Here is a 17,715-nt window from a genome sequence, read left to right as displayed (position 1 = left end):
TTCTCAAATATAGCAGCCTGGTCAGTGGACTTCTAAGTTTGACACTGAAATGATAAAAAAGCGTAATTTCATCAGAGGATGCCGCGGTGTAGGCTACGTGGCTACATCACGCGTGGATGTGGAAGTAAACAGAGGCTAGAGGTAAACAAACAAGGAGACAAAATGGAGAGAGGCCTTCCGGAATTAGGCAAGTTGTCATTGTTCTTGCATGTCAGCTACCATCGGCCATGTTGCATGCTGTCCGGAGACGACGAAGATATGCAATGATTATAATGCAGACAGTGGAAACAGCTGATCAGTCATGATAGTTGAGTTTATTCAGCAAATCCATCAAACATTTTGTGCATTGACTGATACGCAAAAGACAAAAACCACCTCAAGCGAGCGTATTAGAGGATTAGAGGAAGTTTTTTTGAATTTTGCCGTTTCCATAATATTTGTAATGCGATATTCTTCAAAATTTGCATAAAAATGCTCTTTGGAAACACGGCTAATGATGCACACGTGAAAATGGCTGTTTTGGAAGCATGTTTGGTTCACCTTGATTGACAGGTTTCTGAGTCAATCATACTTAATGGTGATGCTTGCTTCTCCCCCCCTCAACTCCACCCGGTACAAAATGTTAAATTTCAGGCTGCAGCAACTATCAAAGATGACAGTGAGTGGTACACTCAAACACCAGGCTTTAAATGTTCCTTCAAAAACAACATGGTTGACAGCACAGATGGTACTCCATGTTTTTTACTGCCCTACACGCTGTTCTGAATCTGACCTCTGACCTGCCGGAAGGGGAGAAGCTATAAAAAAAAATTCCTCTGCAGGGTTTAACAAATTACATTTACTTTCAAGCCAGGGCGATCCACATATTTAAATAACATGGTTATTGATGATTACAGAATGGTTTTGTTGGGCTAGACCTGCTCTTTATGGCTCTTTGGTGCCCATGAATTAAACTTCTGTCAGAATCCCCCAGCGGCAGACCTGCAATTACATGCTGTTTCCCAGACTGGATATGAGGGTAGGCAGCTACATATTCAGCATGAATAATTACTCTATAAGCTATAATACACAAGGTTTCACCTTCAGGCTGCACTGTATATGCCACTCATACTGATGAGCTGTCTGCACTGAGACAGTTTCCAGCTTGAGGCTGAGCTTAAGAAACCATAGGCACTGGACAAACAGATGGGGAGAGCAGCCATTCATCACATAATTCAATGTGTGGATGGAGGTGCACGACGTGTCCGATGGAAGTTTGACTTCACCTCTTTTATACAGAGTACTCTCTTCTGCTGTTCACAAGAAAAAACATCCTTTTATGTTTAGTCCAACACTGTTATTGATTTGTTAATAATGTTGAGTGCTAGGCTATTAGTAGTGTGCTCTTTAAATGTGGGGGAAGAATAACCAACAATACATACACTACTGGACCATGGTTACATTTTTTTTACTTCTGTTGTCCTAAAAGTTTTTTAAATATAATTTTTGTACTTCGACAGAATAAATGTTGGCAGGGTATGTTTCTGCAAAACCACAAAAAAGTTAAAACTTTACATTTCTTTATGTTGCAACTTTGCTTTTGTGCTTTTGCTCTGGTAAGGTTTACGCATCAATAATCACTTGGTTAGGGTTAGGAAAAGATCATGTTTTAGCTTAAAATATCCTGTTTTGGTCGCCACATATTGGCTAGAGATGCTCCAAGGTCTTGTTAAAAACATTCAGCTTCATCACCACAAACACATCTGGAAAATGTCCCAAGGACGCCTTAAAAATATCCAGTGGTGGTGGATAGTGGTCACACTTACAAATGCTGAAAAACAGACTCGAACTGGCTTAGCAGCCTTGTCAACTCCGCCACCATCCCCTGCACCTCCTGACATGAAAGTCACGTAATAAACATGTGACGTGAACATGATATGACATGTTTAGGAGAAGTGTCAATACAGCAGCCTACGTAGCCAGTGACATGCCCAAATTTCAACGCATATGTGGTTAGCAGTAAGTAAGGTTTAGCAGTGACTGGGCTTAATCTTAATCTTTTTACTCTGGGGGTGGCAACAAAATGCACACCATATAAATACAAAGCAACTTTAAATGTTGTTTTTTGTTAAGTAGCTTTCTGTGTGTCATAAAGAATTATTTGACAAGATGATCAGGGCTGTGACAGCTTGCGTATGCGAGGATCCATCACTATTGACGTGTTTTGCTGAAACCCAGTCCTGGGTGGGTGGAGGGTGAAGGACAGTTACCGGACATTTCGTCTGGAGTCAAGTGGTGACATGTGAGGATCAGGAAACTGTCACTTTGCCTGAAATGTCTCCTCACTCTGTGTCCCTCTTTAATGATGGGCCATTAGTGTGTCATGGAAGTTCACAGAGTGGCACACATGCAGTTGTGAATCTCCCCAAAAAGTAAAGGCTGTCAGCCTGCTCCTGCTGTCTCGGTTTGGGTTTGGTGCCAAATTAGATTGATAACCGCCTAAATAAAGACGGATCGACCGGCATTTCACTCCAAGAGCACTGAGCACCCACTACAGGCTGAGTCATCCGTCCTTGGTAACAGCGCTATCGATCTTCCGTTGTCGAAGTACAGTTACTGTCAGTGTAAAAGATAGAGGACAGTGTGTTGAGAATGCAGAGGTCACATGACACCCAGGCCTTCTACCAGCTGTCTTTGGCTTTTTCTGAGAAATGACTCAACCTTTAGGACAGTAAGATGCTTGCTGCCTGTGTGAGTAACAACCCTGTGAAGAGGACCGAGAACTGCAGGTCAAAGCAGATCAATATACTGTAAGAGCTCAATAAATTCAACAGGGAAATATTCAGAGTATGTACAGTGCAACTCCACAGGAATGTCACTCTGAAGTGTGAGAATTTCTCTGTTTACCCAGTAAAATCACAAACTTATAGAGTCTGTGGTCAGGTTTGCTTCTGCCAAGACAACCGCAACTCATTCAAGTAGAAAAGTTGACTAATCAGATTTGCAGAAGAGTCAGATTCACTGTCATATTCCATTCAGCTCCATGACAGGAGGTACAGGTGGTTTTGTAGCATAAGCCCAAGGGGAAGTCAAACTACAAACCCCCGCAATGTTGCCTGCAAACTCTTCCATTAAGCTAGGCAACTGCTCCATAAAGGTAAAGGCCTTTACACACTAGAAGCATTTTTTTCATGTGATTAATTTGCACGGTAATAGGCTATTTTCTTTGCTTGTTGTTTTTGTATGTTGACACCAAAAGTGAATATTATGTGGCAACATGTGACATCATTTCTTTTTTCAGAAGGTCTATCTTTCTGAGCTTTCGCACCACAGATGAAGGCATCAACCAATCATGTTGTGTGAAACGGATGTCAAATCACAACTCATGACAATGGCGGAAATGTTGATTGTTTATCTTTGTCATCACGCTGTATTATTGGACAAAGGACACAAAATTATAAAGACATTGCAGCCCAAGGGGACACGGAGTACCTTGATTGATCCCTGCACACACAGACTGCTATATATGTAGGATTTATTGATGGGGAACTGAGCCTGTCATATCCATCAATGCTCTCTTCAAATCCACCAAATGAAAACAGTCATTTTACCTCGCAGAGCAAGGGAGTTGTTGGTCCACGGCTGCCTGGTTCTGTTTCTTTGTAACTTTGGTGGTTAAACGTATTAATACATCTAAAGACTGGACCAGATCGGAGCCCTGGTAGACAGGCAGCTCAGGTAAATCAGGTGAATACGACAGCGAGTCAGTGAGCCGGTCATGCTGCAGTGTGATGCCAGAGACCCCCTGCTGGACCTCGTACTGCTTGGTATGTGGTAAGTATTAACACTGGAGCAGACGTGCTATGTTAGTGTTAGTATTTTGCATTTTTTGTGTCATTTATTCATCACTTGCCTGGTGTGTTTTGTGTAGTCAGGTTAAAGGTGCTTTATGGAAACAAATGTCATATTCAACTTCAGTGTATCTTGCATCAATGCATTGTGTGTATTCTAACAATTGTACTGAATGCCTTTTCTTTCTCATTCAACATTAACGGAGCTGATTTTTACTACTTCTTCACTGCGTTTGTGAACACATTACTGTTTCTTTGCACACTACCGCAACCAACTGTACATCAGTCTCATAGCATAAAGCCAACAGCAGAAATGTAAAACATGGTTACATTTCTACCTGTGACCAGGCAAAATGACGATCTACAGGACAATTTCATTTTCTGTCTATTTTCTGTAAGAACAACCCACAGTAATTAGTATTTCTTTATATGTGGCAGAATTAGCTAGCAGGCCAATTTTCAACTGCAGCCCTTTAGTAAGATGTTCCAAATCTAACGATGCGGTGATGATAGTCATTAAGCTTCCATAAATCTGACTTAAAACGATCGGTATTGTGTTCCCACACTGACTTTGGGAGGTGTACAGCCTTTGCAGTGCACACAATGTGGTGGAAAATGGCATACGGGGATTGATCTACATTAACTTAGCACACAACAACCCAGCAGGTGCTTCCATGTTATTCTGGATTCATGTCATTATTCTTATGTGTCATTTTGCTTTCTGAAAAACATTATGATGGACAGATATAGCTCACACAACCACTTTATTCATAATGTTGTATCTATGGAAACCCACCTCTCTCTCAGGTCACTTTCTTAAGAAACAGTTAAGCAAAATTGTGAGGAATCATGATATTGATGTTACTGCTCATAAATTGTTTATGAAATAACATTAAATTGAAAATACAATATTGTTACACACAAACTGAACAAAACAGTGATGCATGACTGAAAAACACACAGATTTATGCAATATTTGAAATATTTCAGGACATTTCAAGTGTTTATAGAATGGCAACACTGGAAGAAAGTGTGAAAAGCATCACATAGCAGCCCCCTGCTTACTACATCACACTGCCTCTCCAATCTGTCTCAGAGAAGTCTTTGTCTTTTGCAGTCTTTGTAGTCCTTTGTGAAATGAATTGCACAAATGAGGAAAGCACACTTTTGGTAAGCTCGTCCTCAAAGGCATTCATGATGTTGCACTTTGTTGCGTTCAAGAAAAGTGATGGGCGCTTAGAGAGAAGTTCACTCTGAGTATGTTATGTTTTGAAAGGTACATTGTCTGCAGTTGGAAAAGGACTGTGACACCGTCAAAGGATCTAATTAGCACTTTGGGGCACACTGATGCTTTAAGAGCTGAGGGCATAGGGGTGATTACATCATATGAAATCATGCAGAAGATCACATACAGTGTTATGATTTGATTGTTCTCAAGTATCGCCCTCAAACACCTTCTGCCTTTTTACTCCATGGTGCAAAATACGGTCCCTGTTTTCAATATGACACACTGTTCCAACATGTCTGAGCAACTTGGCTTGACTGGCAAGACCCACAGGCCTCTGGAGAAATCTGTTTCCAATTACGTTGTGTATGAAACATCTTTTGTTTTCCTGATCGCTGAGGGAGCTGCTGGGGGATTCACAAGCTGGCTGTGAGCGACTGCCAGACCTCTCAGAGCCCCCCTCTGTCTGGAGGCTTCATATTAACATGCTGCTAATAGCCCCGAGGGTGGCTGGATGAGTGATGGAGGGGGGGGGGTTAGGTTTCACAGGCCCTCTGGTCTTGTCTGGGTCACTGCTGCTGAGCCGGCAGACCGAGGAGAACGTATGTAGCCCCAAAACTTCACAGCTCGATTTATCAAGCTAGCGCTGCGTCCTTTCGACCTTGTTAAAAATGAACCGTCTAGACACTTACAGAGGTGCATTGTTAAGCAAAACACGCTCTCACACACCAACTGAAATATATTAATCATAGCTTCCCCCTTTAATAATAAAACAGTACAGCATCTGAGTGCCTGGCATGTGTTTTTCAATAATCTGATAATAACAGATTTTGAGATGTTCTGCTGTTGTTATTCGATCCAAACCTCCTTACCATAAAACGTCCTTCATTCTCGCAGCCCGTAAGAAAATCCATAAGTATGAATAATCTATATCTAATGCCTTTGGCTCTGACCACATGAGAGGCAAGAAAATCCATTCGATGATGTTGAAAAGTTGTGAAGAGCGTTGGAATGTTTCTCAGCATGTTGAAAGAGATACTGGAAATCCATTGGTTCAACAACGCAGGACTTTGAATTTAGACCACACACAAGGTTAAGTACCTCCTTATTCTGATCCTTTAACTGCCTCTTTCTGTTTCCAAGGAAGACACACCTAACTTTGAAGTTGTGTCTTATTTCTCTGCTGCCATGTTAGCTTGGCTATGAGAAGGCACACAGCGACTGGGCTTTTCTCAGTTCGTGCTTGATTCCTAATCAGCTGCAGGGAATCGATTCTGAGGCTACTTCTGAAGGAAACTTTGATGTACACTGGTGTTACCGCTACGAAGAGACGCAACACTTATGAACTGATCGGTCCAGCTGTCATGCTTTTTTTTTATGATTTTGTTTATGTAGTTAACAGTCCAGCTCCTCTTTCTTCAAATATTCTCTATCCTATCATGAGAGAGAAGCTTCAAGAGTTTGTTTTATAGCCTTCTCCACACTGCCTGGAAAACAATTATGGTGGAAAAATACTGACTCCCTGCAAATGCCGCCCATTTGAAAGATGGATGTATTAATGATCTGTATGAATAAAACTAAATATTGGCTCAGAGGGGAACAATAGGAGTCTTTTCAAACTGTTAGTGCTCTGTAGGACCTCAATGCAATCTGTGTACCCACCAAACTATGTTGATGCATCATGTTTTAAAGTGTTGAGCACTAGAAGTTGATATAAAATGCTTGGCCAGATTATTTTAGACATCAAACCTCATTAAAAAAAAACCATTGCATCCTAATTTATTTGAATGGAACCAGCTGTTTCTCTATAGCACTGGTTTTCAAACTTTTTTTTGCCCAAGGCACACCAAAGCGCAAGCCAAAATCTCAAGGCACGCCTGTATTCATATCAATTACTGTGCAAAGTAGCCTCTGTAACATGTGTTATCTAATCCCTCCGGACATGTTTATTTTTATCAACTAATGTCAAATAGAATTTGACAAAAAATACATTATATTACAAATATTTATCAACAAACATTTAACATCATTTAACCATCATAGTGTTACGCGATCTGATAGTGTTGTGGAAATTTATAAGGCATAAATTAATTCTAAAAGATTAATGCAAATCTTGGACACAATTCTTTAAGCCTAGAAGTAAAATGCACTGGATGTAAGCGTTAAGAAAATTGTAATATTAGCATATTATCAAATATGTTGTTTTACCTTGAAAGATGGCATGATGTCCCTCTGGATTTTAACTATCCATTGTCTTTTCAGTGACTGATCAGTCAGGTGGAAGCAGTGAAACTGTGACAATTTTTCAGATTCCTGATGTTTATAGGGCTTTCAGCCTGGAGCCAGCTAACTTCCAGTTTAGCCACAAGCTAACTTGAATAGGGATAAAATTACTGAATCATGTACCTCTTCTATATGAAAGTGAGCATTCTTGGTACATAATTACGTAAGAATTCTAACTATTTACCTTGCAATTGTAATAATATTGCATTCCCAGTATTGCAAGTACAGCATTAAACAGAACCAGTCATTTTAGCATTTGTTTCTCAGAGCAAACAGGTGTAGTTGAGATCTCTTTTTGGAACTTTGGTTATGTTCTTTCAACGATATCTCCATTCCCACAAAACTGAAAATCAACAGCAACCTTTGCAGGGAAACTACCGCATATATTGTAGGTGGGCGTATATGTGACATCTGTGCAGAAATGCATGTGTTCCCAAACAGAGGTCAAGAGGATGAGCATTTCCTGGTTCTGTTGTCATGGCGACCATCATAGAACGCAGATGATATCTTGGGCTTATATCAGGCAAAGAGAGGGGATATTTCAGCTTTCATCTGCTGCATTCAGAGCTCGTGTGATGGCTGTCTCTTTCAATGCAGTAATGACTACTGCTGCATGCCCATGTGGATAAGTGGACGGCTACTTTTCAGCTAAACCCTTCAACAAAAATAAGCAGAAATGAGAAGCTTTTCAATTGAATGACATTTATTTAGACATTTTCAGCCCATGTGAGCCACAAAAGCAAATACAGGGTTTCATACCAAAAGGAAATATATCCACTCTGAACCAGATTTATGGCACCCTCTACATCTGACAACTTTGATATCTGTAAATAGTCCCTTGCCCTTGATTAAATGGCGGATATCTCATTTTGGAATAAAACTCCTTCTTTCAATTGTCATCGTAGAACTGAAAGTAGTACAAAAAGAAATCATTACACAGTATTAAAATGCTGTAGAAAGAAAACTGCATTCATGGCATGACAGAGAATAATACCTTGTTAACCAGTGACTCTCAAGAGGCACATATTGGAGTTGAAGAGAGCCACAGGCTACGTTCACATGCACACAATATGATGCTGAAGGATCCGATTAAGAAGCTTGTTTGGTTTCTGAGTTTATTTATAAGTAAGATGATTTTCCTGATGTTAATTCTCCTGTGGTCAGAGGGATTCATTAAATAATCAGGGTGCTTCATCTGGATCATTATTCTCTGACCTTTTAAACACAATATTCTTAAAAAGTTAATCAAATCAAGCAGACGTCTGGCATCTAATCAGGTTTTCACTAATTATGATATTGGTTTAATGTGACTAGGAACTCAGATCCTGCTGAAATGACAACTGCTGATTAATTGTGTGCATGCATGTTTATACTATGCATACATGCACTGCAAACAGCATGTGATTAGCTTGCAAACATCCACTGTGGAACCACCACAAGTGGACCCCTATCAAGGGCAAAAGACAACACAAACAATCAGAGGAAATGAATGCAGGTTGACATAAAACACAAAGGCTTTCATGGTTTGTTTTACATGAGTGTCAGAGAAGTGCTGTTAACATTTACAGAATGTAACAGGAGGCTAAGGCTGAGAACATGAATGGCTGAAAAAGACATACATGAAGTTAACATCTCTGCTAATTGGTTGATCCAAAGCCAAAAATGACCATTAGCTAAACTTAGCTCCTGTTGCTACACGTGACAAGCATTCTGTTCTCACACATCCATATGTAGTTTAAAATTATAATGGTGACAGATTTACTGAAGAAATTCATGGTATTTTTCTATCCCGCGTCCGCACATTTTGCTGACTGACAACTGATAACTGTTGTTGTGCTGTCACTTGTCAGCTAATTAAGCTAACGTAAGCTTCATGAGATGGTTAAAAAAAATTCCATTTCTAGCTTACTTTTCCATCTGACGTGTTTCAAATATGGGTTCTGAGATTGAAGCTAAAGCTGCTCTGTCCTCAATAACTAGTCAAACTTAAGAGTTAATTCTAGATGTGGAAGACATGTAAACCTAAATAAAGAAACAGCATTGTTCTAGTATTGCAGTGTAGTTAGTCTAATGGTATTTGTATGATAAAGAAAAATGTTTGTATTTTCATACTACGTTTACACTTTTAACCTCCCAAGAAAGAGAAAAGGCATTTAGGATGTGAGACCAATTGTTTGAAATAAGTAATGGCATGTTGGGTAATGCTGCTGGGGTTTCTGGACTGGAACCTTCCCAAAATCCAGTAAAGAGCAGGACAAAGCTAAAAAAATGTTAACTGTAAAGCTGGAATTAGTAATTGGTTGTTACTGTGTGTAGGGCGCCAGTTAGCCCCCATGCTAATAATTGTAGCTTGCATTAGAGCAAAGAAACACATTTGAATTAATTCCTTACACTTTTGCTCTTGTGGTTATGGTAAAAGAAGACAAGCACCCTTTTTCAAAACGTGTTACATATCACGTATCGCTTCAAGCTACAGCCCCACGCACACTGCTTCAACATGTTGAGGAACCCAAAGCTTGCTTTACAGACCTACTGTGCCTAGTTATGGTTGCTAAGTTATTATCAGACAGTTGCTTTTCAGGCGAGGGGTTAAGCGAAGATTTTAATTTCGTCCATGTTCCTATGTAAGCATTTAATAATCTGAATCTTGGTATTAAATCATTTCACTTGTCTTAATTCAGAATAAGAACTGTTACAGTATCGATCCACGAGTCTTGATTTACTTCGTGGTCTCCAGAGCGAAAGAGGTTGGGAGTGCCTGATCCAACATCCTGTCAGGAGGCAGGTTAGAAAAAGGAAATGGAAAAAAAAAAAAAAATGTTCACATACATATATGCATGTGTCTGAATGACACCCATACATGCTTGCTTAATTGCAGCCAGAAAGACTGTTCTGACCTCGTCCTTGCAGAGAACACTGAAATAACTCAAAATGCAGAAATTGGAAAATGATAACTGGGCTATACGGATAATCACATACTGAGTTTGGACACCAGGACACACCAAAAACAGAAAAACAAAAACAAAAAAATAGCCACACGAAGAAAATAAAAAGTGAATGGTCAAGGTCTTGAACCATCAATACCAGACACCAGGACACACCAAAAACAGAAAAACAAAAAAAGGTAGACACAACGAAACTAAAAAGTCAATGGTCATGGTCTTGTACCATCAATACAAATTCATGTTAATTCCTTTTAACTGGTGGTCTAATGCTGGTACTGTAGACCTGCTATCACTGCAGTTCAAACTGTGTGTTCACAATTTGACTGTGGACTAACGTTCTTGACTCCACCCCAGCATTCTCCATGCCCCGCCACTGACTTAATGAAGCAAAGCAGTGATACACAAGGCAGGCAGCAAATTTTGTGACAAGTTGGCGGTAAATCCCCAAAATATTTACCAGCCAAGAGACTTTTGTAAGTAGAAGTCCTCTGACTGATGCCTGGCTATAGAGTAGACCACCTTGCCAGCAGCAGCAAGGCTTCCTCAGCGTGTGGTGGCTGGTGTTTTAATGCTCTTCATAACAAGCAATATGATATGCAAGTGCTTTGGTGCAAACTATGCAGATCAAAATCTGTACCAAGAACAGTCTAAATTCATGGAATATAATGTCTTTAGTCAGTAGAAAAAAAAAACAACCAAGGAGCAGAAAATCATTTTTCAAACCATCATGTGGTTTAAGTGAAGTGAAGTCAAGCAGAGGACAGCAACAGACAGCATCCACATTCCCACAAGGCTTAAGGGCGTGAGAAGTCAGATGGCAAAAAGCAGGGTTCCCATCACTGCAGACTTCTTTTTGACAAAGGCAGCCTCAATCGCCCACATCGCTGTCCTGGTCTCCTATGACCCATAGAAAGTGGAAGCTGAGCGCCAGCAGGGCGGTGCCCAACAGGTCACCCAGGGCTGTCAGGTATGGAATGGAAAAACTGTCCGGGTCTTTACCACTCCGCCACATGGAGTGCACCATCCAGTCTGCTATACACAACAACAGCAACACCTGGAGGAGAAAGAAAAGATTAGACTACCTTCCTATTATCAGGACACTGATGGAAGCCTACACGGTAGCCTTCAGAAGTAGGCTTACTTCTCTCAGAAAGGCACTTTGGATTGGTTCAATTAGCAAATGTTAGTATGCTAACACGCTAAAATAAGATGGTGAACATGGTAAACACTATACCCGCTAAATATCAGCATGATAGCATTGAGCTTAAAGCACCACTGTGCCTAAGGACAGTTTCACAAAGGTTGTGTTGTCCAAGCTGGGAGGAAGTAAGTGCTTCAAAATGCAATGCAGAATGTCATAAACACTTAAATTGTAGTGGGAACAGAGATGAGAAGGAGTAATAGACAGAGCAGCAGACTGAAAGACAAGTTAAGAGAAACTTCATAATCCAAGTGTCCACGCATGAAGGGAACAGTTCACATAGAAAAAGAGAAGTCTATTAAAAGATAAGGACAAGTCTATAATTTAAGGGGAAATGAGCTGTCCATGGTTGGCAGTACAAACATTATAAAAACAAAAACGTATTGCAGTCATTGAAAAATATATGACATGGTAAGAATACAAGCAGCAATGATGGTATCAAGAAATAGCATGGAGAACTGATTATGACCATATATCATTTTCTGTGTCGACAAACACTAATGTATGAGTTCTGATAACCTGCTGACAGCTCCACTTGTTTTTAAATGTGGGGGAGTGTTGTGATGGAATGTGCAATCCTGCTAAACAACGTCCTGCTTTCCTATCCAATAATGTTCAGTCATGCCACGATGAAAGCGTCTCACAGGCAGACAACAAGCTATCAAACCCGACTATCCACAAGCGAGGGTGTCATGGCTTTGTCTTTTATTCATGATGACAGGGTGGCACAGTTGGACATCCTCTCAGTTGTTGCAATTGTTGCTTTCATACAATCACATGCCTCAAAAGTGTCAACTGCAATCCATCATTTTCAGCATACGGCTTCCCATTGAGCATCTTAGTTTTTTTTCTCCTCAGAAAAACAAAGAAAGGGGGGAGGAGAGATTGACTTGTGTGTTAAGTTTCTCAAGGATTAAGATGCATCAATTTTCAAGTTTTGGCCAAACAAGTGAAAAATGAAAGAGACAAATATAACAGAGTGTCGATCCATCATCTAGTCTCTTTCTCCGCCTCAGTATTTGGTTCTTTAATCATGTCTGAGTGGCAAGAGAGAGGAAGTGTCTACAAGATAAAGCTGTTTGATCTCCTGAGATGGCCACGTTTGCCTGCATCTGCCTTTGTGTCAATTTCTCCAATTACAAAGCACTTACACAGGTTGCAGACAGAAATATACAGCTGAAAATGAGTGTCTGATTGTTGTTCAGTGTGTTGTGGTTGATGGTAGAAGAATAGGTTCATTGCAATTTCTCTAGCTCTCTAGTAAACCGTGTTGGATAGAGGCCAAATCAAAATCACTACAAACTCAGTTTCATGCTCAAATGCGGACAATAATGCAATGTGTTGGAAATGTATTATCATGCAGCGACGTCAAAAGGCAGGCAATGGGCAAAAACATAATTTTATTATTGTCGTGAATCTTGCTTTTTTCCACAACGTAACGTGTTCCAATTCAGATTCACAAACCTCTTCATGGCACAAATTTGTCATAAATTGCTCTTTCAACTTGAAGAGTGCTGCCTGTTCATGAGGAGGTGTACGTTTATAAGACTTGATCATAGGTACAATTGAAGCTCTCAAATTGATAAGACTATTTGTTCCAGTCCAATTGTGGGGAAGTTTCAATAACAAAAAATGTTAACCAGGAGGGATTGGGACACATTTTTGAGACATCTGAAGGCTTGCACCCTGGGAATGGGCTGGGAATTTTGAGTTAAGTCTTTTAGTCACTACTAAAGTCTTAGATTGTACTTCCTGTAAATCATGTAAATTACATATCTTATTGGACATAACTTGTAAGCAGGAGTTTCAGATCAAAAAAATGCAAAAAATAAGCTATATAGTGGTGCCGTGCTTCTTCAGGTGCTTGCAATGACTTGCAAATTTGACTTGAGCCCAAGGATGTGAAACTTCACTTTAAGCTTGTTTTAAAAGCCTTGAGACTTGACTTCAATTTTACCTTGCAAGGCAGCTGGATTTTGGATATCACAAGATCACGTGATCTTGCAAATCCATCTTTCCAGGCTTCAAGCTATGCACTTGTGGCTGAACACACAAGTAAGAGAACAACAACAACAACAAGTAAGAGAAGCGACTGTTTTTTGAAAACAATGCTGGCTCCTCAAGAGGTTAGTGGAGCTGTTGGTAGCCTTCTAAGTATTTTTTCAAAGTGCCTGACCTTTTCTTAACTGTTTCTAGTAGCTCCTTTCCAGATGGTTTTGTGAAACAAACATCACACCAATTTCCGGAGTTGCATTTTCTATTTCTATTTAAGATTGTTGATTTCCTCCTGATATGAGCTCTCATCGTTTTATATAATGCGGCCAATGATGGTGGTGTCGTCTGCATACTTAACGATAGAGTTCTCTTGATGTCTGAGAGTGCAGTCATGGGTGTACAGTGTGAACAGAAGGAGGCTGAGCACACAGCCCTGGGGGTCTCCAGTGTTGAGCACTAACATAGAGGAGGTGTGACTGCCAATCTGTACTCTCTGCTTGTGAGGAGGTCCAATACAACATTGCAAACAGAGTGTTATAGTCAAGCCAAGAGTGTTTAGTTTTCCAATCAGCTTTATGGGCGAGATTGTGTTGAATGCTGAGCTGAAGTCAACAAACAGCACTCTCATGTAGCTGTTCTTATTCTCCAGGTGCATGAAGACTAAGCGGAGGCCGTAGATATGCATCCTCTGAGGATCTGTTGGTTCTGAAATCATACTGGTGCGGGTCCATGCTGGCAGGGATGGTAATTTTGATGTGCTGGAGAACCAGTTTTTTAGACACAGCAGACTTTTTAGGTACAGAGACGATGTTGGCTGTCTTGAGGCAGGAGGGAACAGCCTCCTGTGAGAGTGAGATGTTAAAAATGTCTGTAATAACATCAGCTAGCTGACTGGCACCTGTTATTAGCACATGGCCAGGTATATTATCTGGACCGGCAGCATTATTTATATTCATTCTCTGCAGGATTTTTCTCACATCCGCTGTGGTTACTGACGGTGGTCAGTCCTCTGGTGGTGGTTAGATACTTAGGAGAAGAAGAAGGGAGTGGGCCTGACACATCAGGTTGACCATTGACCGTTGGCCAGTGTTGGGCCTGTCAGTGAGCATGCGTTGTCCTAGTATTTGCGGTGTGTTCCGCACGGTTGGCACTTGCCTTGTTGCTGGCTTTAAATCGGCAGCAGAGCCCATCAATGACAGTAATCACTCTGACTCTGACTCAGTGCACAAGAAGACAAACAACAAATTAGCTTGTTGCTGTAGTTAAGTTAGTTTGCTTTTTTCGCCTTTGCCTTTTTGCCAGTACCATTTGCGACTTTTTATCAGACATGTTCTTGATTAGAAGTGGCTATAGAGAGGGTGGTGTGAAAATCATATGCCAAATGCTGCTTTTTCATAACAATGGTTTGTATACCTGCAGTCCTGAGTCTTCCAGTTTCACATTTTGAATGAAGAATGCAGCCAACCAGTGGTATTGTGAGTTATTTCTTCTCACGCAGGCGCAAAACGTACAAGATAGTTGGCTGTTGGCTGTGGTCTTTGCGGTGTGTTCAAGTGCAGCATTTTGGTGAAAGGGAAATTAAGTGTAATGAGGTGACGCAACAGGCATTCATCAGCACTAGTTCTTTGATGTAGGCAAACAGGCCTGGTGGTGGAGCCGCAGTGGAGAGCAGAGCCCAGAGCTCTGGAGGAGGTGCACACAGGCCAATCATTTAACAAGTGCACACCTGTTAAATGATTGGCTGTTAGCGTGTCATTTTTAGCACACTCCATTATCAAGGGATATGAAGGCCGTTTATAAGCCAGGGCATATTTGCTATGCACTTTCATGCATGCATGTGAAACTATCGAACATTTTATCAAACAATTTTCGTATTTTTATCGATGACGTGTCTATTGCCGACACTTATTGCCATTGTTTTATTGCCCAGGCCTAGACCATACGTCCAACATACTACTACTACTAGTCTACTTTACCTAGCGATTTAAAGAGGTAAGCACTTACTGACATGTCTGACACAATCCAGGTGTCACATTCAGGAATCAGTGCCCTCTGTCCTGGTGGATAAATCAGCCTATTAGTAAATCCCCTCGTGTCTCTCCAGTCAAGTCTGTCTCAAAGTACAGCCACCTAAAATGATACAGTACATATCCACTGTCCCCAGACATTGGTACATTTCTTGGCCCTCTCTCAGCCATTTGGGTGCTAGTTAGGGTCAAAATTAGTTTGGAATGCAATAAGTTCCAGAATTACTTCAACATCACTCTGCCACATCCTGTTCAGGTCAACATCTTCATACAGCTGAGTGGGCACCTTCTCCAGCCCTTACAGAGAGAGCAGTTTAAGGCAGCCAAAAGGACAGAGATATTTTGTAATTCTGGATTCTTGCTCTAGCCCTTAAGTTAGACATCAACAGCTCTCTTCTGCTGTTAGCTTCTACTCAATCAAACTTTTAACTCTAACTCTGCTGAGCTTTACAAGTGTTTCATCTCTTGGACAATCTGTTGCCACTACTAAATCAAAACATTAATCTTGGCAAGCTTTTTTTTTTTCTCACTTCACACTTTCTTTACATGCAAAATGAGGGATTAGTTACATCTCAGTGGAGGAAAAAAACAACATAAAGTAAAAGTAAAACAACCTACAATATGTTTTTTCATGCTTGTAATTTTCCAAATGCAGGACCCCATACACACTCAAAGACCTGAGCCTAGATTCACTAATGATATCTGAAGGCATCTCCCAAACTTGATAAGAGATCAGCTATCTAACCTTGTGCTGACACTGGGTCTTCTATGAAAGTCCTCTATAGCTGCCCTTTTCTAAACAGCTTCTAGTAGCGCCTTCTCAGATGGTTCTGTGTAACAAACCATCTTCTGCGTCAGGTTAGCAGGGCACAATCCCGCCACCGCAACTCTCAGCTACCTACTATTGTAGCAGTCTGTACAGCCCAGACTTCTATAACACATCTACACTCAGTGGCCACTAAGCACACCTTCTTATTAAATGCAAATATCTAATCAGCCAATCATGTGGCAGCGACTCACTGCATAAAATAAAACCTCACGAAAAATTAACACCTTGTTAATGAGAGGTCAGGGGAGAATAACACATTACAGAAGTGCTTCACAGAAGAGGATCTCTGAACACGCAACAAATGGAATCTTGAAGCGTATGGACTACAGCAACAGAAGACCACAGCTGGTCCCTGTCAGTGGAGATCAGGATACATAGGCTAAAGGGAGTACAGGCTCACCAAAAGTGGACAGTAGAAGATCTGAAAAGCACCCATTCTGCCTTGTGTCAATGGCCTGGTCGGTATTGGTGGTGGAATGGTGCAAGGATTATTTTCTTGGCACACATTAGGCTCCTCAATACCAATTGAATGTGGTTAAATGCCACAGCCTACACAAGTATTATTGCCATGTGTTACCATTTGCATCCATTAATACAGTCTGTATATCTAACAGCTACTTCGTTGTGTTTACATTAAATACAGTTTACTGCCTTGTGCAGACTTTATCTTGTGGTCCTAATCAGTGGACTGAGTTTGGGAAGTCTCCATACGTTTGTGTCATTTCTCAGTGGATGAAGTTTGCAGATACAAAATACTTTCATGTTTTTCACATCAAGTCTTTGAAATACATCGGCTTTGTTATTAAATATTTAAGCTGTGGGGCTATACAAGTCCTGGCTGGCTGTCGCTTTTATTGTTCTGAAGACTTTGAAGACTTGAATTGAAATGAAGCATGAAAGCAAAAACAGACTGTCAAATCTCATAAGTGTCCAGGTGAAGAAAAATGTATGAGTATATCCATTGAAAATGATTTTCAGCAAGATCCTGCACTGAATTCACAGCTGCAAGTGGTCCAATATAGCCACACTGTAAACTTGACCTAGGCTGAATATATGAATTCAGGTAATGTTTATATTCCACTACGTGAGTACTTGACCGCATGGCAGCAGAAGTGCTATAAAATTGGATATGTACTGTCCAGAAAACATTGATTCAGTTCAGATCTTTATAATAGGCAATAAGTGTCTATATATTGTGGTGTGCCTTACTCTTGAGCATAGCTGAGAGGATTGAGAAACAAAAGATGAGCTGACAGATAAGAGATCAAGCAACTGATCTGATACCCAGCCTCGACTGAAATAATGAGGTTTGGGCTTCAGAGCAAGGTATGTTCACCCTTTGTGTTAGAGCCTCTAACACAACTATAATTGGTTCCTATT

At 40.6% G+C, this 17,715-nt stretch overlaps 1 protein-coding gene across 1 annotated transcript in view; it reads right to left on the bottom strand.

Annotated features, from left to right (window-relative positions):
- Positions 1-8,023: 8,023 nt before the first annotated feature.
- slc41a2b (solute carrier family 41 member 2b) overlaps positions 8,024-17,715 on the bottom strand; it is a 43,531-nt gene continuing 33,839 nt past the window's right edge. The window contains exon 11 of the mRNA XM_073480330.1: positions 8,024-11,337. Within this exon, the coding sequence (XP_073336431.1) occupies positions 11,152-11,337 (186 nt within the window). The 3' untranslated portion in view covers positions 8,024-11,151. The remainder of the gene's footprint in view (positions 11,338-17,715) is intronic.

This window comes from Pagrus major, chromosome 14, assembly GCF_040436345.1.
Source record: "Pagrus major chromosome 14, Pma_NU_1.0".
NCBI classification, from domain to species: Eukaryota; Metazoa; Chordata; class Actinopteri; order Spariformes; family Sparidae; genus Pagrus; species Pagrus major.
This window is presented reverse-complemented; position numbering and strand designations above follow the sequence as displayed.